This window comes from Notechis scutatus, chromosome 1, assembly GCF_049901735.1.
Source record: "Notechis scutatus isolate UNSWTSFEM ecotype Mainland chromosome 1, rNotScu1.2, whole genome shotgun sequence".
Lineage (NCBI taxonomy): Eukaryota > Metazoa > Chordata > Lepidosauria > Squamata > Elapidae > Notechis > Notechis scutatus.
Genome location: NC_142009.1, coordinates 260,281,217 through 260,309,062, shown reverse-complemented (window position 1 = coordinate 260,309,062; position 27,846 = coordinate 260,281,217). Strand labels below are relative to the sequence as shown.

The window sequence follows — 27,846 nt, the reverse complement described above, 5'->3', positions numbered from 1 at the left end:
AAGAAAGTTGGGCCATAAGCTAACCTAGTTGACCTAATATATCCTTAACAGCTACTCATTGGCGATGGAAAAGGTAGATTGGGTGACATGTATTAAAAAGTTGAGTACAAAAATACAAAGCTAAATTCTGAAAAGCAAAATCTATTCCAACTGTGTTCAAAAACTACTTTTAACAATGTCATATCTGACATGAGAAACAAAAGTAAAACATTCTCAGTCTGTCTTTGGTGTTTCCAAGAACACTGCTGATGGTCTAATTGACTGGGGAGTTTGGAGGACATTAGTTTTTAGTGTAATCTGGTATACTGATCCCAAATTAGGCTAAAGCAATACGTAATAAATCCAAATTATGCAAACCTATAAAGAAAAACTTAATAGTGATTGAGTTATGACGATAATGGAGCCTTCTTCCCAATTGTAAATCAGGTGACTCCTGTGACCGACTCAATTTTGCGATCTTTTCTGCATCATAAAATGTGATCACTTAGCCATGGGATACTGCAAATGACCATAAATGTGGGCCAATTGCTGAGCACCCAAAGTGCAATCATGTTTTCAAGGGGGGGGGGGGCATCAGAATTTGAATCCAGGTCATAAGTATCCCTAGGAGAGTCTTAAACTTCAAATGGTCACAAAGTCATCAATCATAAGTCAAGTACTACCTGTAACTGACCTGTGACATTATTTAGTTGTGTTAGAAGTAGCAAAAAAAAATTATAGGTGTGGATTAAGCAAGAAAGATAACTTAAAATGAAGTTGCAAAAGCAGATCGTATTGCGAAATGTGATCTCATTTTAGATGGGTAATCAAACTTTGAATGAACAGAATCTACAGAGGCGCCCCCAAAATTATTTTGAAATTCTATGCCAGCAGAAGAGGGTCAGAAACCCACTCCTCCTCATCAAACAGCCCACCTCTGCCTAATGGATTGTCAAGGAAAAAGCAGGTCTTTTGTAACCATGAGGATCACTCTTCTCAAACATATTCATCAACCTGCATGGAATTTTTCATAGCCTACTGCAATTCAAATAACTTTTAATTGAAGTAAATACTTTATTTTTGAAAGGTGTTCCTTAAATTTTTGAGGCATAGGCTTTGATTTACTTGAAGTGATATCAGAATGGTATAGTCCACCTTCCCTTATGTATCATAACAGAGATATAGCCGTGAGAGACTTGTTAAAGCTTGAAAAAAAGAGACCATCAGGAACCTCCGTAATCAAAGACAAAAGAACACTGAAAAAAAAACATTTTAGAAAAAGGCAATGCTGCCAAGAATGCTGCATGATTGACAAGCTAGAATTAGCAATTCAAGGACACTTTAGCATTTAGTCCTTGGGTGTTTAACCTTTTGGCTTGCCTCAGCCACACTCAGTGAAGAAAGAAGAGGAATTGCCTCGGGCAGCATATAAAATACATAAATATAATGTGCGTGTTATATTTATGTCTACACACATTAATATAATTTATATATATTAATGTACATAACAATGTTAAAAGTTTATGATATTGTGAGACTCCAACTGTCCAGGGCCATTGGTTAGATTTTAGCCTTTATGCACAATTTACGAGATCATTCCACTGAATGAATACTCAGGAATCTTAAGGAGCAAAAACTGATAATTGCAAAACAACCCATTTTTCCCTGGAACCAAATTAGGACAGGTAATTTAGATATTTGCACTGATCCTTTATTTAATGCTTAACTGCTTATACTATCATCAATGAGATACTCACACTGATTAAAATCTATAGCTCCCCATTCCCTCTGCTTCCAACTTTCCCTGCAACCTACCTCGCTGACTTTCTAGTATAGTGGCAGAGATTACAAATGGCAATCACATGATTGCAAGGCACTGATTAGAACTGATTAGAAATGTGAGCCATAATATGACCACAGTGATGGGGAATAATGTTTTACAATGGCTGGAAATAAATCTCAATTGTCATAGTTAGATATACTTCCTATTAATTATCTGCCACTTTATCTTTTAGACTGAACACAAATTTTCTAAATATGAATCAATATGCAATTTTGTGTTATTAAATACAACATATGTATGAAGTGCTGAAAGTATGGAAAATGGCTTTACTATAAATATAATGCATCATTAAAGCACATTTTAATCGTTAGCATTCTGGCTGAAATTGGCAGTGTTTCCCCCCCACTATTTTGCAAATCTTCCCCTTAATAAGTAGCATGGGGTGAAATATGGCAGCAATGCTTTGCTTCTCTATATTTAATATTTACCCTACACGATTAACTCTTTGAGGACATATTCTAGAGCAGAATGTAAAATATGTTTATTGATAAACATTCCATTTCACAAAAGGCTGGCGGCCCGCTCTTGGGATCCCTTATTTAACCCTATATTATAAATAGTTCTCCCTTTGGCCTACGTTATTTCAGGAAGCCAAACTTCTGAAATTAATTCGTTGATTCTGAAAGGAAAGCAAACCTTCAAGGGACTGAAAGAAATGGAGCTACATTAATAGAAAGTGTAAAGCTCATTCAAGCCGCCCCAGCCGCTTGCAAAAGAGCCTTCTGTATACCAGGAGTCAAAGCAATACTAACTTTGCATTCAGCTCCACATCCTGGCTATTTGGCACCCGTTGCTATTCCTTGCTAATTTCTTGAACCCACCACGCCTATAAGCACAGCCCCACCCTTTTGCTGCCTTCATCGGTTCACCCAGGCGAACCCCCGGTTTAACAACAAATGACTAAGACAGCAACTTTCCCGGGAATAGTTAGGTACTCACCCAAGGTTTCCGGGGTCGTATGTAGGAATTTGCAACCCGCCGCCTGGGACAAGGAACCGAGGGGCACTCGCATTAAATTTCTGCCCAGCAAGCGATTGATCGTCCCTCTGCAGCGATGGATCAGCCTCAAGGAGGCTGCCATCTTTCCCCCTTTCCCTCCCCTTCCGAGGCCAGGCTGTCTATCGCATTGCCTGAAAAAAGTATTCCCACCACGGCAAGGTGTCTTTTCTGCCTGAAATTCGCTCACGAACTCAGGTAGTCATACGCCAGCCACGCATTCTTTGAAGAGGGGAAGGAAAAAAAAAAACCTCTTGTGGAAGTACTTTAATTTGTATAATTAAAGCGCAATTAGCACCGAACACTAAGCATATTCCGACTTCTTTCATTACATATTTTTTATTTGTGATTGCTATTAAAAAAATGAAGAAGCCACTCTGACTTTTGTGAAAGTGTAATTTGCACTATTAAAGCGCAATTTGCACTAAACAGAATGCAGATTCCGACTTCTTTCACTACATTTTTTCTATTTCAAGGTTTTTTTTTTATGAATACAACTTCACCCAATTTCTTATGTATGTGTATCGGGCCACAGTTCACTGCCTCCCAGTATTTTAAGAGTAAAACAGTGTGTGATTCTGGGACACAAACATCTTCCCATGCCAAGCCACATTTCTTTATTGCCACTTCACAAAGGGCATATAAATGGAATATACGATAATAGCATCTGACATTTTCTGTACTGCTTATCAGCAGAATAGTAAACATTGAAAGCAATTATGGGGGGAAATATGAATTGCCTGATAGGTTCGATCTAATCAGTTGTTGCAGAATAAAACTTCCTTTAGAAGTCTACTTGGTTATCCGGTCATAAAACAATAGCAATTTACATCTGTTTAATGCAGAATTTGGCACCAGCAATCTGATGTTTAACATGCTTTGTTTGGGGGAGGGAAAAACAATTTTGAAATAACTAAGGAAATATCATTTGATATGTTCTGGAGGAAAACAGAAGCGATCCCGCCACTTTAAAACAGACTATTAAACAGTCAGGTACCTGGCGGCGAGGAAAGGATGGACAAGGCGGTGTTTTATGAATCTAAATCTGCGTATATCCTACTGTCTCAATTGCCTAAGCACGTTACCAGGTTGTAAAGGCCTCGTCTGTTTCCACACAATCTAACCAAACCAAAGCGCGATCTGGGGGGAAAAAACACCTAAAGAACAGTCACATGCTAGGAATAGATACTAGGGGAAAAAAGCTATCCTTGCAAAGAAGCATTTGGAGTCATGTTTGCAAACTGTGCGTTTCTTCTCGGGCATATACGCCCTTTTTTTATTGACTACGGCCCATTTAGTAACGGTGCAACGGATCTAATTCACGGGCGCTCAAGTAAATCAACTTTATTCCCGGTCGGTGGCCCAAAGCTGCGACCTCCCCATCCTCACCCCATTGCTCTATGCACCGCCACTTTTCCACATACGCGAGGAGGCTCCTCCCCGCGCCGGAGTCGGAAGGGCTCGGGTCTTTCTCCGAAAGGAGCACCTCCCGCCCTAAGAAGGCTCTAGTCTACTGGCTGTAAGCGCTATGGCGGAGCCCTTTGGGGACTGCGCTTGTCCGTACAAGAACGGCTTCGAAGAAGCAAAGGTAACGGGGCGCGCTCAGCGGCATCCGCCGATTCAGTTCTCATCCATGAGAGGCGAAGAAGAGGGAGAAGGAGCGCAGTAACCCTCAGGTGGCGAGCATGGGTCATTGCTTGCTAGGTCCAGGTCGAGTTTTAGAATTCGATCGCTCCCCTAACGGGAGGGTTCCTGCAGGTCGGTCTGATTAAGGTCGGGCCAGCAAACTTGATTTTTTATTTTTTTTTGCTTAAAGGTGTGGCCAGAAACATCGCTAGAAGACGAAAATGAGTAGATGGCACACGATCGATAAAAATTCGACATTGCTGCCTTTATTTATAGTAGTAAAAGCCCAAAACGCAACAGGAAAGTAGTCTTCGCTTGTGGTCGGCACATTTATTTAAATTTAATGTGTCAGGAAGAATTAATGCAGACTGTTAGTAAATGTAGACAGGGAAGATGCCAAGCAGGTACTTGGATATAGTACTGAACTGAGAACGAACTGTGGAGTTTATCTTTCTGATGTAACATCCGATTTTTGGATTTATTATTAGGTAAGATTAGTGCAACAGACATCGTAGAGTCATGGGGTGTCTAATGTTAATTGTGAGCCTGGTAGTTTTCCACCAAGTGCAAAGATTGATCACGTCCTACCGTTTTCCTTTAAAAAAAATAAATATTTAAAAAAATTAAGTACGTTGACACAATTAACTCTTACTCTATGATTACAAAAGTCATCAATCCACAAATCATAGGTGCAGTTTTTTCTAGTTTCTTGCAATCAGCCATAATTGTAAATAATGTTTTTTTCTCCAAGCTAAGAAGTCAATTTAGCCAATCCTGCAAGTTCCATCATTTTCATCAGCCATTACTCTATTGTGCATAGTGTCGCACCTTTCCATTTTTGAACATGTACTGAATAGATCAGTGGTCGCCAACCAGTGGGCCAGGGATCACTGGTGGTCCGCGAGAAAATTTTGGTGATCTGCAGAGAAATGTCACCCCCAAAGCAATTAATCCAGACTGAGTGGAACACAAGGCTGCACTGCCCACCTGGCCCATGGGAACACAAGGCTTGCGTTGCTTGCATTGCAAACAACACGAGTGAGGGGATGAGGGAAACGACGGGGGGAGGGGAGGAAACTTGTCCTACTTGCCTTACTCGTCTGGCCTGGCTCCCGGGCTGCTTCTTTCAGCTTCTTCTGCTTTTGGCTGCACGCAAGGAAAGCAGCAAAAGTCATTATTCTCTCCCCCAAACTCCGCCAGAAATGAGTCTTTGGGATCCTGCAAGGCATCCTGGTCCAAGAGGCTGCGCCAGCGCAACAGGTCTCACAAAGATTCATTTCTGGGGGAGTTTGGGGTAGAGAAAGAAAGACATACGCTGTTTCTGCTGCTTTCCTTGCATGAAGCCAAAAGTCTCTCTCCAATTCTCTCCCCCCCCCAAGAATGGAGCTGGAGATGGTATTCTGCGATCCCAAATAAAGAATGAGCAATCTGTAGGAGAACGGGATGGGGAATTTTCCTGCAGACTTTTTTTGGGATTTTCCCAGGGTCTCTGCTGCTTTCTGCAGAGACTCTGGGAAAACGTTAGCAAGCCACCGTCAGTCAAAATTCATATAGTTGTCCACGGGATTTAAAATAATGAGTTTGGTGGTCCCTGAGGTCCAAAAAATTGGCAACCCCTGCTGTAGATGATACTTTCTCAATCATTGTCTTTCAGCCCAAACTACCTTGTAGGATTGTAGTAGCTAGGAAAAATAGGAAGAAAGAGCACTATGTATGCTACCTTTAAGTCAATGAAAAAACAGATATAAATCTAATAAACAAAGCAAGCATGGACAACTGAATCCACAGAACTGTCTGACCAAAAACTTGCATATAGTTGACATTATGTATATAAGGCTTTTTCCCTATAAATCAATCAATAAAAAAGTAAAATGATGACCTCAGGCTCAAGCTTTAATCATTTCAAAGACCCAAACATGCAGGTTTTTTGGTAGCCATTGCTATCTTCAGGATATTTTTTGAATTTACAGTTTAACTTACAGCCCAAATATTCCTTGTGGTTTCCTATTAAGGTACTAATAATGTCTAACTCTGTTTAGTTTCCAACCCAGATAAGATTGGAAAGATGATGATAAATGTTAAGATTGGAAGTGCACCAAATTACAGTATAAGGTCTAAAATGAATTTAACACAATTTTTTTTAAAAAAAGTACCTACCAAAGGGGTTGACAAGAAAATCCCAAATCGATCTACATGAATTTCACATTTCCCTCTGACCTACTACAGCCATCTCCATGCCAAATTTGATAATTGTCTGGGTTATTACATGATGCCCACTCAATCTTTTCCAGTTTTGACCCTCTTTATATGTGACACTTACTCCCAAATTTCACATCTATGCTTGGGAAGTTGGGAGTTCTGTCACATGGATATCAATAATCTTAATAGGTTTGGCTGGTATATGTATGACATTCTGCACCGATCTTTGCTTCTCAATGTTGCTCTATTCAACAAACTCTGGTTTATAAAATAATGGCAAGAATACCTGGAAACATAGCTATTTTGTTTTAAAGCTTCTGATTTGAAGTTTATTCAATAAAATCAAGAAACAAAAACAAATGGCCACAGAAGGAAAACTTGTTTTATTCCTGATTTTCCAGTCTATAAATTACTCCAGTAGAGAGTCCTTGGTTTGCCCTTTGCACTAAACATAGAAAAACCTTTCCCAATTTGGTTCTTGTTTACAAGACTTGCTTAGCAGGAATTATCCATTTGTAAAGAAGAATTTTTCACAATCCTCGTATGTACAGTAGAGTCACTTTGCAGAGTGAGATTGGCAGCATATAAATTTAATTAAAATTATGTGTCATGGAAATCATGCAAATATAACCATCAGTTTCCTCCTTTTCGTGCCAAAACATAGTTTGCCATTGGGTCTGAACTATAATTTGTCAATTTACATCAAAAATAGAATTGCAAGCCTTGTTCGGATTGACCTGGTTAGGACTTTTCTATAATTTGATGTACAGTGAGAAAACTTTTGAAGCAAAAGTCAATTCAACTATGTTAGCAAATTATTAGTTTCCCATTAATGAAGTGTTAATACTCAGTGTAGAGGAAAAATGAGAACATATGCTCAATATTCATGGAACACTAAATGAAAGATGGCCAATTTTATTGGCTGTCAGGTGCACTTAACTTTTTTGGGAAGATTTTTTTTGTATCAAGTCACTATCACACAAGTGCAGCTTGAAAGATAAGAAAGCATTTAGTAAGGATTTTAAAAGTAGAATAAGTATTGGCTACTTGCTATTTGGGATAACATTTGCTTGGTGTTGCTACTTGCTGTTTGGGATAACATTTGCTTGGTGCTGTCAGATGAGTAGCTCCGCTTGTGCAGTTTAATTTTTATGAGTCAGCTATTAAAAATCTCCAAGAAAAAAATATTTGATTACAAGCCAATGAAAATAATTCTTTGGGGGGAGGGCAATAAATAAATAATTTAATAGAAAAGATCTCACATACCTTACTCTTAATTTTAAATCTGGCAAATTTGGTGACACTATGTCAGAGAAACTTACACAAAGGAAGGACCATAAAATGTATCATGTCAGCCATAAATTGAATATTAGCCAGACTATGGAAAGCAACAGAATTTTATTAAAAAAGATGCTGCACAACTATTCCAGAAAGTATTGTTATAGTTAACATAAATCTAACTCAGAGAATTATGTACTGATAACATGTTTGACCCAAGGTTCTTTTACAGTTTAGGAGAAAATTCAGATAGCTATCTTTTATACAGAAGACAGCCTTGATTTAGTTTGAGATTAGAAAGAATATGTGAGCCAATTTGGTGTAGTGATTAAGGCATCAGGCTAGAAACTGGAAGGTATGAGTTTTAGTCCCACACAACTCACAAAATCAGCTGAGTGATCTTGGACCAGTCTACTTTCTTTCAGCCCTAAGAAAGTGGTAATGGTAGCCCTCTTTTGAAAAGCTGTGCCAAGAAAAGTACAGGGTCTTTTTCAGACATTTTCCAATAATTGATCAGAATTGAATGGAAAAAGTCTATAAGAGAATGAATTGCATTCAAAAAAATAAAAATAAAATGTAGTTCATAGCCCTTGTACAATTTAATAGGAAACACAATAGATATCTAATCTTTCTTAGAAATGCAGTTAAAGAAAGTTGCGAATGTTTTTTTCTCAAATGTATTTCAGCCTTATGGCTTAACAATAATTTTATAAAACTTTGGTGAATCCTTTCACAAATGTCTGCCATTACTTCCATGTAACATAAGCTGCAGCTTATCTTGAAAGATACTGAATGAGAAAAACCTTTCAGCTTATGGAATTATGTCTAATATTTTGCAAGGGTACATGTATAAAGGCTAGACTATATATAGTAATATAAACAATTACAAAGGACATTTTGTTTCTATAACCACATCCATATTAGTGGTGAAGAGCTTGTACAAAGCTGCATTCTGTCAACGTCCTTTCACATTAATTGTTCTAGGGTTGTTATTTTGCATCTGTTGAAATGTGGTAAGTGAAGGATGTCAAACTGCAGATGTTAGTGATAATTTCAGAGAAAACTCCATTTAAAAGCCATTTTTAAAGTTGATTATGCTGACAGCTTTACTCAAACAAATGGAATGAGTTTGAGAAACTTAATTTGTCTTTTTTATCTGAAAAAGGAAGTGGTTCTTTTCTAAGAAAATGTATGGCTATCCAATCATAATGAAATATAAATTAAAACATCTGTTACACATCTTAAGGTATATTCAAAACTTCTCCTAAACAACTTGTCAAGACTTGAGGGACATAGTGCACCCTGGTCTTACTGGACCTCTCAGCGGCTTTTAATGCTATTAGCATCTATATGAAGCTGCTGGGAGAGGCCATCCCATCGTTTCGGTTGCCATATTACCAATATGTGGATGATACCCAATTATAAATTGCTACTGTGAGTTATGAGGGAAATACTGTCAATGTCCTTTCCTAATGCCTTAGATGCTGTCACGGTCTAGATAAGAGAATATTCTAAAATTGAATCCTAATAAGATGAGCTACTGTAGATTCATTAAAGTTCTCAGCCAGCAGAATTGTTCCTTGAGGGGTAAGCATTAGCCATCAGAGAGCAAGCTCACAACTTGGATTCTTGGCTTTGGCTGGAATAGCAGGTAGAAAGCAAGCCAGAGAAACCTAAAACCATCTTTAGTTGGTGCATTGTTGCATACTTATCAGGGGTAGGAGGACCTAGCTCGAATAACTCATGCAATTATCACCACCTCTAGAGGGAAAAAGAAACGGCGTTGACGGATAACAGAAAGAACTGCCAGAATGTAACTTGAGTAAATGTTCTGGACAAGACTATCCCTAGTTCTCTCAAAAAGGTGGGGGGAGGAAAGAGGTACATTCAAATTTGCAAGAGTCTACTACTGTAGATTTATAATAAAAGTAGTAGTTGATCTATATGGCATTAGATTCAGTATGATCTACCTGACAGGGCAGATACCACTCTGTTGTAGAGTCAGTGTTGACTGTACAGTGTTGACTCTCAATAACCGTTTATTGATTTATATAGCAGCTCATCTCAATTACATGATTCTGGGAACCCCAGAGATTTTCTACAGGCTGTATAAATACTGTAATGCATATCTTTAAACCAAATAATAAACTAACCACTGCAGATATATTTTTTAAAAATATGAAATGATCAGATATTTTTGTTTCTCCTATAGGAAAATGTGCACCCAAGGAATTTGATTCCAGAACTTTGTCGGCAATTTTATCATTTAGGATGGGTTACAGGAACTGGTGGAGGAATCAGCATGAAACATGGGTAAATAATATTAGAAGTTTTAAAATTGTTTTCACTCATGCCGGTTTTTAAAAAATAACAGTTTCTGAAAAATAAAATACAACACATATTGTGATGACCCGGGGTGTGGCACAAAGGCAACACAGTCAAATAAGCAAGAAGAGTCCCTTTATTATCTCCAACTTTGCCCCCTATGTCCAGATTACCTTTGGCTGGAGAAAAAACTCTCCCAGGAACAGTCTAAGTGGAGGAAACTCAGTCCAAACACAAAGTACATATAAACTGTAACTAAAAATCCAAATAAACCACGCTGCAGTAGTTAACTGGACAGGGCAGGAGAAGGAATTGCAGACTTGAAAGCACAGCCAAAACACACACAGTTGGGAAGATGCCAGGAACACAGATAAGCCTTGAGGATACCAGATAACTCACAATTTGCTCCCAACAATTTGCTGTGCGCACATTCCCTTTATAAACAGTGTGTTCCCAGCTGCAGCTAATGAAGGGAATCAGGGCCCTTTCCTCCCCTGTAAGCCATGCAATTCACGTTGCTCACTTCTCCATTCCTCCCTGCGTGCACTAGGATGAAGAGGGGGTGGGCCAGGGTCTTCCTCTGAATTCCCTCTCCCTTGCTCTATCTCTCACCTGCTCTGCCCACCTAGACTTTGCGCTTCCCCAGTTTCTTCCAGAGCACACGGAGCCACGCTCCCTGTCAACTGTTCGGCCTCCCCCTCTAAATCAGATTCCGACAGGGGCATGACACATATTAAGATTCATGACACTCTTCAGGCAACTCAAAACTAAGTAGATACTATTTATCTCCTGATGTAGGAGAAAACTACATATAGTTTAATAACTCAAAAATGTGGAATATGATAAAGATTTTAGAGTATTTGAGATGCTTAAATAATTCAAATTGTTTTAGCATAATTCACAAATCTATTGATTGACCATAGTACACAAAATAGATCAGTGATGGCGAACCTTTTTGGCACCGAGTGCCAAAAGCACGCGCATATACTTGAATGCATACCCAAAATGCAACTCATACGTGCTCCCTTGCATGCATGCACGCACCTCTACCTCCACACATGTGCGGCAGAGACCCAAAGACCAGCTGGCACATGCACATACGTGCCAGAGCTGAGCTGGGGGTGACAGTACGCATGTTCTGCGTGCCACCTGTGCCATAGGTTCGCCACCACTGAAATAGATATAGACATCTCTTTAGTATTTCTAAAAAAATGTACATATGAATTGTTTACAATGACAACACACATTATTTATACAAAATCACTAAAAATAAAACACCTGCATTGACTGACATATTTACTAGAACACAAATAAGTCTGTCTATATATTATAGAAACTTTGTGATCTTTAACTAAGCAAAACAGTGGATCATAGAGCAACAATTTTGAACCAAGGTTCCTCAAATGGGCTGATTTACAGAATGCGTCCAAATTCATGACTTGTGAGGGAATGAAATGTGGGAAGGTTGTGACTGATTTAGAGCTGTAAAGTTGCTGTAGCAATCACATTATCATTTTTAATGTTGTGTTATAGTTTTCCAGCCACTCTCACAATCCTTTAGTCCTGGGGTCCCCAAACCTGAGCCATGGACGGGTATCAGTCTGTTAGGAACCAGGCTGCACAGTGGTGATCAAGCAAAACTTACAGCATCTCCCCCTCCCCATCCATGGAAAAAATGTCTTCCATGAAACGTCCCTGGTGCCAAAATGGTTTGGGGCCACTGCTTTAGTCACTTCTGCATCCTGCAGCAACCACATTTATCTGCCTAGAAAGGGAAAGGAAAGAGTGAAAGGAATTGGGAGGAACAGGCAAGGCTCCCATTTTTTCTTCAATCCACCCAACCCCAGTTATCATCTTCAACATGCACAACTTCTTTTATGTACCTTCCCTGACCCATGACACACACATTCCCACACCATCCCTGACCCACACAGCTCCTCTTACGCATCCCCATGCACCCTTGATGATCCACCACCCTTACACCTTTCCTGACCAGGAAGGTAGCTGTTGTGTACCCTCACACACGCTTCCTGACCAATATCTCCACGCACCTCCTTGTTCCCTCCTCCATTCAACAGCAGTTACTTATCTGGCTGGTGGCCTTGGACTTACAAATGATTATTGTCTTCCCCACTGACTTTCTCTCTGCAAGCTTCCCCCATGGAAAAGCCAGCAGGGATTCTAGAGAAGAAAGAAGGGAAGGGAGTTTAGGAGGAAGAAGGGAATGAAAAATAAAGAAGGAAGAAAAGGAGGGAGGGAAGAAAGATGGAAGAAAGAGGAAGGGAGAGAGGGGAGAAGGAAACTGGGAAGGAGTTACCCAGTGGTAAGATGGGCGCCCAGTATATTTTATAATTAAGTAAACACAATAGGGAAGCTAGCAGGAAGTTGGAAATTGCTCCCACACCCACTGCTTTTTTGCCCATTCGTAGTCATTCAGTTTCTCTATTTAGGTAAGATTTCTCATATTTCAGAACTGATGAGCCAACAGGGCATGGATTGTCTAGTTAGATAAGTACAGCCATTCAACCTGATGAAATAGGAAATCCCCTTTTTTCCCAACTATGGAAGTTTGGAAATCTCCCTCAAAATGGGGGGAAAAAATCTCAGCCATAATACCACAATGTCTTTTAAAAATTCAAATTCCCTTCTTGCTGAAGGGAATTCATTTTGTTTATTCTGTATACAGATATACTCTCCCAAATGTTATCAATCTGAAACTGCTTTATTGGTGGCTTGGAAATTTCTGGAAAATCTATTCTAGTTGAAAGAAACCATGTCAGTACTTTAATTTGTGGTTTGTTAGCTCCACATAGTGGTAATAAAAGGAAAATCATGTAATTTGTCTACATAAAATAACTTCCTAAGGCAAGTTCTGTTCCCTCAAATTAAATTGTTCCAACGTTTTTTAATCTCAATCTTAGGCATAAGAAAGATTTATTGGTTCATGATAAGGGAAATGTTTACTCACATACTGAAAGAGAATCCTTAGGTAAAAACACAGGGGTTATAAACCCTGTCATACCTCTTTTTATCCAAGATCTTTGATTCACATACTCAAAACTAACCTCCAAAATCATGGATTTTTAAATCAAAAAGTAATAGAAAAACAATGTTTTCTTTATTAAGTGAGTACTAAACTCTGCTTCAAATGACAGTAAAGATCTTCTGCCCCCTTTGATCCCTTCTGGGGAGTGGCCCTGCAGACTATTGGGGTCTAGGAGCTAGAATGTACTGGAAAAAGCAGGGAAGAACAGTTTTCTGCTACTGATGTTCCTGTATCCCCAGATTCCAGTCAGGATTCCATCAGGCGCTCTTTGAATCCAAACAGTGATGGCAACAGTTGGGTCCAGAGCACCAAGGTTGAAAATGTCGAAGCACAGTAAGGGAAGACCTTACTGGCAATAATGATCAATTTTGCACAAAGAAACTTTTGAGATAGCTTAATAGCAATAGCACTACCACTACCATTTAGATTTGTATACCCCTTCCCAGTGCTTTACAGCCCTCTCTAAGCAGTTTACAGAGTCATTGCCCTCAACAGTCTGGGTCCTCGTTTTATCAACCTCGGAAGGATGGAAGGATAAGTCAACCTTGAACTGGTGAGAATCAAACTGCTGGCAATTGGCAGAATTAGCCTGCAATACTGCATTTTAACCACAGTGCCACCAGGCTCTTACAAGTATTCCTAATAGAAATATTTTAAATTGTTTGTAAGATGTTTCTGCTGAGCAAAATGTAGCTATTTACCTGATCCTCTTCAGAGTAAAAAAAAACAACCCAGTCACATAATAAATTAATGGGTTTATATTTTTCAATAATTTCAAATAGTAGATTGAAAGTAATATTTTTGTGCATGTGCAGGTTTACATTTCAGAATACAATATATTGTCCTTTCCAGTTAAAAGGGATTTTAAATAAGTGGTCAGTATTATTGCGGCTCTGTTTGTGTCAGTTGCTCATATATATTTGATGAAACTGTTTTTATAATGATCTGTTTTAGGGTAAGCAGGAAAATTATAAAATCAATTTTTTTCCAGGGAAGAGAACTACTTTTTCATTTTTCCATTATCAGTTATCTGCATTACAGCCAAATGCTATACATACTAAAGCCAAAAAAATGCAATGGATTAGAGCAAGCATATTGCCCTAAGTGACTTGGAGAATGTGTTAGCATTAACAAACAGATTACAAATGGTTAAATTCTTAACGTTGCCAATAGTTGTGCTCTAGGTTTTTTTTGCTGTTTGCTTGACAATCTAATGATCCAGTGAGATCTGACTCATGAAGATAGAATCTCTGCCACTTCTTTCTGATATAAAAATAATGCTAACTTTGCCTTCAAACAGTAGAAAATCTGGTTTCACCTGACTAATTAACCACTAGGTGTCCCTGTTCTTCATGATTCCAAAAGTAACTATGATTAAAATAGTAATTCTTAAAGGAGGGTATTTTATCCTGTCCCACAGATTTTATAAAGATGTGTGAAACATTTTCCCTTTTTAACCATAGTCATTATACTATAAAGCTTTCTGTTTCCACTTTTCCATGCAGGACCCTATAGCTTCTTTTAATTAAATTGATTTATGTCTCTGCAATAACTGTGTGTTTTTCACTGGTACAATTTACAGTGAAGCTTGTTCTATACAATTGCATTGACTGGTGAGACAAAATGTCAGGGTTTATAAATGTAGCTCCATTGCATTAATGCTGTTTATTCTCGAGCTAACCAAATCTATGGCAATTTGTTAAGCACAGTTGCCAAAATGTAGTAGCAGAAGCAATTATTGTATATCCTGTTATGTCTGTAAATGAAGTTTAGTTTTTCCTGTTGCCTTCTGCGTACAATTACAATTCTGATTTCTCCTTCCCTCCCAGCAATGAAATATATATTGCTCCGTCTGGTGTCCAAAAAGAAAGAATACAGGTAAGTAAATATTAGTAGTATTTCTATCTGCATGTATTTTTAAAAAGAATTTTCATTTTTGTTATTTGCTTTCTCTGGACTGTATGAGATTTTAAAGTCGAACTCTAGGAGGCAGTATGAATGAGCAGGGCAGCAAAAGTGAAGTATGCTACAGGAATCTTTTCTTTTGCATACTATCTAATTAGGACATTTTATTAATATGTAGAAGGACAGTCCCTTCCTGTAAGATGGTCAAGAGACAATCACTTTGACAGACCATGGTGGGAAGTTTGTTAGAAGTCATAAAAGGAGACCACCCTCTTAAATCTCTACTATTTTATTTCTCTACTATATGAAAATCCAGAGACTAGCTATGTCTGCCTTTGTAACTATTTGGCAATTACCAGTGAAGAAATATATGGATCATCTGAAATGATGCCTTCCCTTCAAGGTAGACTGGACTAGGAAACCAGTGCCAAAGAAGTCACATCTATTTTTATTGTAAAACTATAGTAACATAATCTTGCAAGTCTGAATGTGCTTCCTTCTCCCTCCCTTTATCTTCTAGTAAACTAAGGAGGGGTTCATCTGAGGCATTTATTTAGCTTCCTTTCTTGACCCAGGCACAGGCCCCATTTATCTGACAGTTGCCTTGATAATGGCTCTTCCTCCTGTCCTTCAAGAGATTCCCTTGGCTGTCTACCGATGGCCTGTTCTCTTGTTATTGAGGACATGTCCTCACATAAGAGCCTCCATCTCTGTGTCAGATTGTTGCTAGGACATACTGAAGATGAATCAAAAGGATCTAGTAAGAAAGGAGTGTTTCCCAGTAGAAAATGCTGTAAGAGTTCCTCTGTGTAAACATTTGCATGGGGAGAAACCTAAGGCAGATTTGGTATCTGCAGAACTCCATTTGTCCATTCTCATACTATCCTGCTTCATTCAGCCATGGAGCTGTATGTCTTCTCTTCCCCACTGCCCATCCACCCCAAGTAGAAATCCCTGACTTCTCTCCATGACCTCTGCCATGACCTCTAGGCTTGCTGGAGAGGACCACCGCCAGACCTGATTGGGACAGCAAGTCATCTAGTCAATAGGAGTAAAGAACACACCTTACCATTCCTCTGCTGCCTCCCTCTCTTTCTCCCAAGAGGGAGTGGCAGGCAATAAAAAGGGAAGAGCTTTCTCTCCTGCTCCTTGTTCCTCCACTAAAGTGACTTCTTCATTGGGAATTTGTTTTCAAGGCATGACAAAAACTGCTACATTCAGGGTAGCAGTTTCCAGCTTTCTTCCATCTGAATCTTACAGGGCAAGAGCAAATATAGATTATCTATTTTACTTTTTGGCTTTAGGGTGTTCTATCTATTACCTAACAATCTATCGGTGAACACTTCCTTTCAATTTGGAAAGTAGAGGTTCCCCTTTTATAATTCTAGAATGTTGCCAACATTTTTTAAACAATGAAAAATACTAGTCCTGTATGAGAAACATTACGCTGCAATTAATCCCTGGATTTTAAATTAGATGTTTTGCAAATATGAAAAGTTATAATTCTCAAATTTTATGATACTATTATAAAAAGCAGTATTATTAGTTAGAACTAAGTTATGGCCTCTAAGATTGCATTAATCTTCATCGTTATTAATGCATATTTTCTGATTTAAGACTGGAATCTTATCCCAATTTATTTGGGTGTATGTTCCACTGAATTAAATGGATTTGATTACATTGTGCATATTTAAATAGAGCTGTGTTTATTTATTCATTTGAATGTGCCAGATTTAGAAGATGGATTGTGGGTAATTGCAGTCTCAGTTTTCATTTGTTTGTTTAAACTTTTCAAGGAGAAATGTTTGAAAACTGATCACCAAGGCTGTGATGATTGCAAATACTAGTACTTAATAATTTCAGTCCATTAAAATCAAGCAAGTGCATTGGGTATAAAGTAGAATAATTAAATTGACAATCATACTCTCTTACTTACATGTAATCTTAGTGAAATCCATTCCCCTTTCCATTGTACTGTGATATATAAGTTCAGCAGGTTGTGTGTTTATCAATGTTACATCTGCATTGTATTGAAGTGGGGACAAGCAATTTTCCAAGTATTACAAAAAGTTCTAAAACCATAAAATGTTATACTATGTGCAAAAATAACACGATTAGATATCTTGCTAGGCTCTCTGTTCAGAAGGGTTTCATTTCATTTACCTTTGAATGAAAGGTATATTTTAAAAGACCTGTAAAATGCTGCAGATAGAGGTGAGGTTCCAACAACACAAGCATTACAGCTAGTCAATGCTGCTTATAGCCAGCTTCTCCTGCACAGTAGAAAAACCAGTTTCTATTGAGCTTGAACCTGCAAAGGATATTTTTGGACTGTCTGTAATATAGTTTGAACTTGCATAGGTGCTTGGCTGCCTCATAGGTACATTTTCTTAGCACCCCAATAAATTGAACCAATTGTACCAACATGTCTTTGTTCTAGTAGTTTCCCAATTTGAAATACCCTTGTCAAAAATAGACTTTCAATAGATTTCAAACTTTTCCAAATCCTTTTTTTTTTTTTGGTTGAAAAGCGATGGTTATCCCAACTGGCTGTTCTTTCATTATAGCCCGAAGACATGTTTGTGTGTGATATCGAAGAAAAAGACATCAGTGGCCCTCCATCCCACAAGAAACTCAGGAAGAGTCAATGTACACCTCTGTTCATGAATGCTTACGTCATGAGAGGTATGGCCTAAATATTCTTGGAGGTTGAAGCCATTGTTAATAGAGTGGTTTTTGTCTGTAACATGACTGGAAGGCAGATGATTATGATGATTTAGAAGCCACCAGATTCCCAGCAATTCTGAATGATTTACAAATGATTTCAAACATGAAATACAAGACAATAAAAATGAGAAACAAAAGAAGGATAACAATGACAGGGATAACAAACTGGGTAGAACAACAACCTAGGTTAAAAAGGACATCTTGTTCATCTTCAGCCAAGGCCTGGATGAAGATATATTACAGTACAATCCCCTCCCCCTTTTTTTCCAAAAAGAAAAAGTAGGAAAGGACATGAAGTGTGGCTTCTGGAATTATTTCCAACCCCTTAATAATAGGCTGGATGTAGAAAACATAGCCAGGAGGGAGGAGACCCCAGAAATTGCCAATAATATGAGTCATCGGCCTCTCCCATAGTAGACATTTTTTCCTGGATATTTGTTTTGCTCCACAACCTCCAGCTTGATTCAGCCCACTTTAAACTCTATTTTCCTTTACCAGTTTCTTACCCCATACCAGATTTCGTCCCCTTCTATTCATTTTTTTAGAATTAGCAAGCTGATGTAGAGAAAGAGCCTTAAGACAGTTTAGGTAATTAAAGGATGTAGTTAGCTCCTAAGGTTTTTTTTTTTTTTAAATCTTCCAATCTAGCCTGTAGCCTTGAGCATCCTAGAGAGATTCCAGTAATGTGTTATTGGAACAGATTACAAAACTACAGCACATTCATTGACAATAGCCCTTATTTTATAAGTAGGATGTTTACAGTTATAATGGAACCTTTACTGTAGCAGTTACTTTATTCTTAAGTAATAAATAAAAAAAAACTAATTAATGTGTATGCTTCCCAAGTTACTAGCTGATCTGAGTCTTCCTGTTAGTTGGAGTAAAAAGAAACGGGAAAATGAAAGCTGGAAGATGTGCAAAGAAAGCACTTCCTGTGCTTCTTGTAATTCATACCTTATATTAAGAATAGGTAGATTTTAAATGTATATCCTGAAATAGACGATGATGCTGAATAAAAAATTCCAACTAGAAGGAACTTTTGATTCAGAAGAAGTCCAGTTGAAGTCGGTGTGTCTTCTTGTCTTCCCACATGGAGAATTATATAGAACTATAACAAGAGAAAATTACATCCATCCTTTTATTCTCAGGCGTTCAAGTATGCTCCGTTCCACAGTTGGATAGACCAGGTTGTCATGATAGACTGGTCTCACTGGGAAAAAAACAGTACTGTAAAGATGTATTGAGATCAGTAACTTCCATAATGTGCAGTCAGTATTTCAGTCCTTATGACAGACGTTTTGGGAGGGCTGCCTTGCAATATGTACTGCTGAATGCGTACATAAATGTACTCGGGTAACTATAACGGTGAAGGCATAATGACAAATGCATGGTAAGACGTAAGTTATGAGGTTTGCAAGGTGACATCATGAAACACATTTTGTCCTCCCCTCCACACACACACTTTATGTACACCAGTGGTGGGATTCAATTTTTTTTACTACCGGTTCTGTGGATGTGGCTTGGTGGGTGTGGCAGGGGAAGGATGCTGCAAAATTCCATTCCCTCCCCACCCCACTAACCTGCTTTCCACCTCTGCTCTCCTGTGCAGAGCAACAAGAAAAGACCCAGCCAATCAGATGGAACTTGGGAGGTAGAGAATAGATGGGGGCGGAGCCAGTAGTCAGAGATGGCATTTGCCGGTTCTCCAGACTACTCAAAATTTCTGCTACCGGTTCTCCAGAACTGGTCAGAACCTGCTGAATACCATCTCTAATGTACACATATGTAAACATCAATCAATTACATGGAACAATTTATTATGCCACAGAAGAATTAGGACTTATCTATACAGGTAATCCTCGACATATAACCATTCATTTAGTGACCATTCAAAGTTACAACAGAATTGAAAACAGTGACTTACGGCCATTTTTCACACTTAACGACTGTTGAAGCATGGCTATGGTCAGGTCATCAAAAATTCAGATGCTTGGCAACTGGCATGTTGTTGTTATGATAGTTGTAATGTCCCAGTTCTTATGATCTCCTTTTGTGACCATCTGACCAGCCAAATTAATAGGGGAAGTCAGATTTGTTTAACGAACATGTTATTAACTTAGCAGCTGCAGTGATTCACTTAACAACTGTGACAAGAAAGGTTGTAAAATGGGACAAAACTCACTTAACAACTGTCTTGCTTAGCAATGGAAATTTTGAGCTCAGTTGCGATTGTAAGTGGAGGATTACTCGTATACTAAAAACTCTTGTGTCTGTAACCTTTAACTGGGCAAAATAATGAAAGAGGAAAACAATTTTTGAATCATGGTACCTAAAATGGGTCAACTTAGAGGACAAATACTGAATTTTGGAATCATATCTTCTTTAAAAAAATAATGTTTTAGGAGCAGGAGCAGTGATTCATACTCATTCCAAAGCTGCTGTAATGGCCACACTTTTGTATCCAGGAAAAGAGTTTAAAATTACTCATCAGGAGATGATAAAAGGAATCCAGAAATGCACTACAGGGGGTTATTTCAGGTAATTTACATTAATGAATAACATTGGAGCAATATTGAATACTTTTTCATGCATGCAGGTTGTGAAAGTAATTTACATTAATAAATAACATTGGAGTAATATTGAATACTTCTTCATGCATGCAGGTTGTGAAAGTTGGTTTTTGTCTTTTGTAACAAAAAATGCAGGTAGTCCTCAACTTAAAACAGTTCGTTTAGCTCGAACTTGCAAAAGCACTGAAAAAAAATGACATATGACCATTTTCCACACTTAAGACTGAGGTAGCATCCCCATGGTCATGTGACTAAAATTCTGACTCTTGGCAACTGACTCATTTATGCCGGTCGCCGTATCCCAGGGTCACGTAGAATCCTTAAAGAATTATCACATTATGCATTGGATGAAGGAGTCTGTGACCCACAAAAGTGTCTGTGATAAGTCTTTGATATGCCAGAAAAACTCTTACAGTTTTTGTATTCAACTTTTATCCCAAACTCCCAGAATCTAAAATGAATCCATCCCAATCATGTGCTCCCGATTATGTGAATACCCAGAAACCTTTTCCAGAAAGGTTAAGACAAGCTTTTTCTCCTGTTCTTCATAAATTTATCTTGATACATACAAGAATTGTTTATATATATAGTTCCATGGGCTTAAATCCTACCCCGCTCTATTGGAGTAGCCATTCAAGAAAAGAAATAACTTTTAAGATCACAACAAATCTCTTTTGTCCTGTGTATTATAAAAAAAATGGTTAATTAGTTCTTTGGAAATTTGGAGAAGGCATGAGAGATAAAATGAGAAGGGAAAAATATTTTATTAGCAGTAGGGTTAAACTATATAGCAGTTTCAACCATTATAAACTATTATTTAGTCTAGCAGTCACTGTTGTGCTTTAACTATTCATTATAAAGCAAGTTTTAATATTGTGAAGATTATGCCGTCTAACAATTCTAGGAATTAACCTGTGTTTTTCAGTTATGAATTTGATAGAGAAAACAAGTGTCTGACTTCAGTGAAAGGTATCTCAAGTCCCTAAGTAAAATGGCTTGGACATTTCAGTGCATTGATATTATCACCATAGCATTCTAAAAATCTCAGCTATGAACAAGATTCAGCAGATTACTCACTGGAATTTGCACAATGAATAATAAAGTGGGATTAAGTTATCCTGGCACTGTTCAAACCAATTTAATTCAAACTGGCAGACTTATATACTTCATACTTCTTTGATTTTAGGATAATATATCACTACCCTAAATAAAAGATGCTACAGCTTCTCTTACACTGTGATATGCTAACGTTTTACCTAGAAAACTTAAGTTTGGAACATAGAATTCTAGACACTCTGAAAAGCAGCATGAAAGGAGATGTTTTCACATGTCCTCCATGAAACCTGGGATGTGTTGTAACAACTACCAATTGGGTAATGCTGTAAACATTATGTATCATCATTATTACTTCTACTTAAAAAACTAGCTACCAAGTTTACAGTGGGTGCTCTTAATGCAGGACTCCAAAGTTACTACTGTAGGAAAACATGGAAATTTTTTCTAGTAACATGCACTAGATATGTAATTTGATGATATGGATCTGACTTCTGGCCAATGATCTCTTTGCTGCTTTTCCAATGGATAATAATATTGGGCTTTTAGGGCCCCAGATCTTCTGGGTATTTTATATAGCCCTACTGATCAACACTGTTGAAATCAAGGAGATGGGGCAAATAAAGCAGATGACTGGAACAGAGGCATAAGAAGGAAACAGTTGCTACTGTTATTTTTGCAGATTCCCAGGCTTGGGTTAAGATGTTTAAAGTTCAGAATGCTCAGTCATTCAGATAAATATGCCATTACTGACATTCAGCCTTTCCATAGAGAGGGTAATAAGAGGATCAGGGCTGGAATATTTATTTGCATTCCTTGAACGTAAGTAAGCTATTGCCAGATTTCATAACAGTTGAATTTGACTAAACATACCTACCTAGTGAGAGCCAGCTCAGTACAGCTTGCTACCAAGTAAAACATGCACTAACCTTTATTTGCTTTGCAGCCCAACTGCAAATGTCTGTTGATAGATTTATTTTCCAAAGAAATAAGCCATTCCCAAACCAGTTTTCTCCAACCCCCCAAGGATATCCTCCAACTACCACATGGAGTAAACCATATTAAAGAGATCTATTCCTAGCAAAGCCATAGTCTGCAAATACTTTTCTGAGAATAAGAGCCATTCAATTCATAGTTAAAGAATTGAATACTGTATAAGCATGGATGGGTTTATGCTTGTTGAAACTAGCACGAATTGCTTTCTATCACTTCCCGAAAACAGTCCATTCTTACATATTTGTTTCCTTCCTATATCCCATCTCTATCTGATGCTTTTCCTGAATTGGTAGATCTGTTTCTATTATGCAAGAAAGAATAATGTGTATGTTGTACCTTGTAAAATGTAAAAGAAGACTTTTACGTTTAAGCTCATCTTCCTTTTGGGTAAATAATAAGTGGTAACAAGTAGTAATAAGTGATTCAGTACATTTTGGTACTTTTTGAAAACACTTACTGTTGGTAAGAAAAGTGCAATATCTTTCACTGTTATATTTAAGATAAATTACACATAATTGTATAGTTGATATTATCCAGTTAAAATAAAACTGTCAATATCTTTGAAACTACTGATAGTATAGTCTGATATATATTTTTCAGTAAAGAGACAAGCAAACACCACTGAGTTCGATCAAATTTCTTTCTAAGTAATTTTGTCACTGCTATCTTAATCCTTGTTTGGGTTATGCCAATGTATGTACCCAATTGCTTTTCCCCTATGTGATCATCAACATCTTGAAATAGGTGAAAAAACAGTTTTTTAAAATAAGTCTTTAAAGATTCTCATTGTGAATAAGCTATAATGCTTATTACATTTTTGCTCATTTACTTCCTTTGTCAAAATTAAACAGGCAGTGGTATACTTGATGATGGTCTATTATGATAGCACAGTACTGCAATTATCTTTGTTGTAATGACTTCATAGATTCTTGGTTTTGAAATGGAGGGATGTTATTACTTGCTTTATTTGTTGGCCACATTTGGATACATTAACATGGACATAAATGTTTTATTGAACATAAATTGAACAAGCAATGCAATGATAACTAGGTATGCGAAGCTAAAATGATCATGTTATTCATGTCAACACAACCTCATTTTTTTCAGATATGATGACATGTTAGTAGTCCCTATTGTTGAGAATACACCTGAAGAGAAGGACTTGAAGGATAGAATGTCACATGCAATGAACACGTATCCAGACACTTGTGCTGTGCTGGTCAGGCGTCATGGTGTTTATGTTTGGGGTGAAACATGGGAAAAAGCCAAGACAATGTGAGTAGAATAAGGAAGTAAACCAATATATTGGTGGGCCTATCTCTTTCAGAACTTCTTAACTTATAAGTATAGCTGGATTGTGTTTGCATCCACTTCATCTGATTTTTCTGTTTTTATTTTTGAGAATTGGGAATTATTCCAATTACCAAAGTGTAAAAATATTCTCCACTATACCATTCTATTTTTACACTTGTTTTATAAATACTTGCAGAGCTTCTATTGTTATAACAACAACAAAGTTTAAAAAAGATTTTTGAATGGTGATAAGGGAAATACAGCATAAGTTTATCAATTGTGTAAAGGAAATACTGCTACCTCAGAAATACTTCTCCATAGTGAGAAATATTTTAAAATTGATATTATTACCAAGATAATACTATATTCACCTTAACAAAATCTTAGGGTTTTTTTCTCCAGTACGTTATTTTACAGGGGGAAGGTTGTCTTAATTTGGTTGAGAATGGGGATTCATTGGTTAGAATGTAGTACTGCAGGCTATTTCTGCTGACTGTTGGCTGCCTGAAATTTGGCAGTTCGAATCTCACCAGGCTCAAGGTTGACTCAGCCTTCCATCTTTCCGAGATCGGTAAAATGAGGATCCAGATTGTTGGGGGTAATAGGCTGACTCTGTAAACTGTTTAGAGAGGGTTGCAAAGCACTGTGAAGCGGTGTATAAGTCTAAATGCTATTGCTATGCTATTTGAGATAGACCTGTTTTTTTCCCCTGTCTGTATCTATCTTAAATTCAGAATTGTCTTCTTTTACTGTGAATGCAGTATTATACATTGTGAAAACTTTCACTTTAATTTCTTCTGTAATAGTAAATTAGTTGATTTATATTTATATAACAGATTTGAAAACAATGTATATAACCAAAGGACCACTCTAATTTATTTTTCCCTTTGTGTATTCTTCAGGTGTGAATGTTACGACTACCTTTTTGACATTGCAGTACAAATGAAACAGCATGGAATTGATCCTTCTATAATTCCTAGTGGAGAAAATGGAATTGTTTAGCAAGTTTTTCCCTAAAGTACAATATTACTGGATTTCTAGGACATGTTTGATAATTAAACACTAACCATTCAGTGTTGTTTTTTAAAAGTCTGAAGGATACCCAGTTTAATTTCTATTCCTCATGCAGATATTGAATTATACAAAACCCCTTTACCTCTCAATTTATTGCACGTAATAACTTTTTGTTTTAGGATCTTCTTTGTAATTCATATTCTAGAGTTGAACAATACATCATTAAAACATGGTGGCCTTACACCTTTTAAATTCAGGGTTTCTTCCCCCCCCCCCTTTTTTTTTTTTATAGAAGAAGCACATCATGGTATCTAACAGGGAAAATGTTCAAAACAATTTCATATAGGTGTTGAAAGACTACAATGAATAAAAGTATGCCAAAATAAGACATTAGCTTTTACTTTTGAAAAATGAGCACTTTAAGAAAGTGAGCAGATTTCTCCTACATGCTATTTTCTTTGGATAATTCAAAATACATTCAGCACAGGAATTTTTCCAAAATTTTAGGTATTTGAAAAGTAATGAAAGCAGCCTGAAAAAAAAAACAGTATGCAGAAATGAATAATAACATTATAAAAGTTCCATAGGTCATCTTATAACGGTGTGTTAACAAAAAGTAAAATGGGAATATGTTACTATAATTTACACTTCAGCGTTATTTGATCTGGGGGGATAAGAGGGATGCCAGGCACAAAGTACGAAAGGCAGACGTTTGTGAGGATGACTAGTAACTAAAGAGTTGAATCTTGCTATAGATTAAATGATATCAAAATTATTTATTAAAAGGATTGCCAGACAAATATTAAAATACTATTTAAATGCAAAATGTTATGAGCCACTTATCCCTGCCACTAAAATATATAATACTGTGTGCAATAGAAAGAACAGAAAACCTCCTTAGTTCTGGTAACATTTTATGCAAACAATGTCTAGTATTAACTAAATACTTATTTGTCAATTACATATATCACATAATCTACAGAAATAAAAACAAGTACTGCTGAAAAGAGAACTGTATGTTCCAATTGTATGAGCATTTGATACACAGAGATGATTTTATGTTGACTCTAGTTACTAACATTAACTTCAACATAAGCTCTATAATCACTAAAAAGCAAGTACAGGGAAAGCTTCATGAAACCTCAAATAGAGCAATGCTCAGATTTTACTATACCATAAAAAATTAAGATTACGTGCACAGATACAGAATGCAATACTGCTGGCTTAGTAGTGGCAATTGTGAAAATACTGGAAAATTGTTTGGAAACTACTATGAGTTAACCGGGTGGATTGTTTACACGTTAGGCATGTGTCATTTCAGGATGCCTGACTGGAAGTAACGCCACTTCAAGGGGAGTAATCCCGCTGGTTATTCTGATTTGAGCAGACCCCACCCCAAGTAGCATGTCCAGCTCTGGATACTGAACTTGAAAGAGTCAGAGAAAGTGGATTTAGGAAAATTTAAAAGTGATCAGGGACTAGATATTAAACCCCATGAAGAAGATTTTAAAAGAGCTGAGCATGTTTAGCCTGAAAAAAATGCTACAGGAAAATATGATAGCACTCTCTAAATACCTGACAGGATGTTGGAGTGGAAAGTCAGGTCCTGTTTTTTCACATTCCACAGCACACGATATGGACTAGTGGATTTAAATTAGTGAAAGGTTAGACAGTTGTGTCTTGAAATTATTTAACTCTAGTTGAGGAAGAGGTTGAATTCTCTGACTTTTTCTAATTCCAGTGTCAGATTTTATTCCATGATACATATACACGCAGACAGACATTTAACATATTAACAGAGCTGGAAGGGACGTTGTAGACCGTCTAGTCCAACCCCCACCCAAGCAGGAGACCATACACCATTTCTGACAGATGGCAGTCCAGTCTCTTCTTGAAAGCTTCCAATGATGAAGCTCCCACAACTTCTGAAGGCAAGCTGTTCTATTGGTTGATTGCTCTCATGTACACATATGCATATGTGCACATGCATATACTGTACATAAAAGGTATTTTGGTAAGAATAATTAAGTATGCTTGCAGAATGGTTTTTCATCAAATAGGCATTTCTGCTGCTATTAAAGGGCAGGCAGTTTTCAGCTATTCCCCTTTTCTGCTGCAGCCACAGTGGGCTATAGAAATATGTTCTTTGGTGGACAACATGAAAGGTGATAAGTAATGGTAAGGTGAAGTTTAGTTCAACTAAAGTAGGGAGGAAAAACGGTTTCCACTAGATTGAAACCATTTCATAAGCTTAATGGGAGCACAGGATATCCTGGTTCTTTGCAAGCTAGAAGTTTGCTTTGAACTTTTTCTTAGTTACAGGAATCAGTAGAATTGAGGCTGAAATATGATAGAAATATTTCTAACATGAGCCATGAGAGGCATCTCTTTGAGGGTCTTCCAGATGTGCGGCACAAGCTTAGTATCTAAATCGGCTCTTAATTTTCAAAGTCGAAGTGATAGTAGAAATATTAAAATATCTTTATATTCTGCATGACATATGACTGACCCAAAGGCTTCCCTGCATTAAAAAAAGGTTTCCACTTCAACACAACATTTGTTTTTAACTTTGGAACAGAAGGGAAATTACAAAATGTTCCAGCTCTTTAAGCTCCTTTTGAAATATCATATTGGAACATTATAGCTCCTGGACATAAGATCACTACATTGTCTATCTGGTCCAGTGTTCTGTCACACAGTGTTCAAGTAAATACACTTGAGAACCTGGAAGAAGATGACTGTTCTTTTCCATTCCATAATGCTGATATATATGGCAATCTAGTTTTGATCGTGGGAAATGCTATAGCTGTCAAAGCAGTGATATTCTGTGTTGACATTTCCCTAAAGTGGTGGCTATTCTGGTGGAATCTTCCATGAATATTTCCATGTTGAATCTGGTGATATATTATAAAGGTATAGATTACCCAACCATTTTGTCTACAAAGGTGTTGTCAATAGTTCGATTTCAGGTTGCTCCAGAATAGAGCAAATCTGGT

At 37.4% G+C, this 27,846-nt stretch overlaps 2 protein-coding genes and 1 long non-coding RNA gene across 3 annotated transcripts in view; 1 reads left to right on the top strand and 2 right to left on the bottom strand.

Annotated features, from left to right (window-relative positions):
- The window catches only part of PDHX (pyruvate dehydrogenase complex component X), a 33,250-nt gene extending 30,242 nt beyond the window's left edge, over positions 1-3,008 (bottom strand). Inside the window, exon 1 of the mRNA XM_026664693.2 lies at positions 2,762-3,008. Within this exon, the coding sequence (XP_026520478.2) occupies positions 2,762-2,903 (142 nt within the window). The 5' untranslated portion in view covers positions 2,904-3,008. The remainder of the gene's footprint in view (positions 1-2,761) is intronic.
- A 1,230-nt stretch (positions 3,009-4,238) lies between these two features.
- Positions 4,239-25,857, top strand: APIP (APAF1 interacting protein). Its single transcript, XM_026664697.2, has 7 exons — positions 4,239-4,406; positions 10,134-10,234; positions 15,122-15,170; positions 17,765-17,882; positions 20,327-20,462; positions 23,651-23,818; positions 24,739-25,857. The coding sequence occupies exons 1-7, from the start codon at positions 4,347-4,349 to the stop codon at positions 24,836-24,838; spliced, it is 732 nt and encodes a 243-aa protein (XP_026520482.1). The 5' UTR covers positions 4,239-4,346; the 3' UTR covers positions 24,839-25,857.
- The window catches only part of LOC148133345 (uncharacterized), a 25,322-nt gene continuing 16,627 nt past the window's right edge, over positions 19,152-27,846 (bottom strand). The window contains exon 3 of the long non-coding RNA XR_015746685.1: positions 19,152-19,281. This is a non-coding gene — a long non-coding RNA (uncharacterized LOC148133345). The remainder of the gene's footprint in view (positions 19,282-27,846) is intronic.

Coding starts and splice junctions, on each gene's coding strand:
- APIP (XM_026664697.2), top strand. CDS start 4,347: ATGGCGGAGCCCTTTGGGGACTGCGCTTGTCCGTACAAGAACGGCTTC. Junction 17,883..20,326: donor GAATGCTTACGTCATGAGAG/GTATGGCCTAAA, acceptor ATAATGTTTTAG/GAGCAGGAGCAGTGATTCAT. Junction 20,463..23,650: donor ACTACAGGGGGTTATTTCAG/GTAATTTACATT, acceptor CATTTTTTTCAG/ATATGATGACATGTTAGTAG.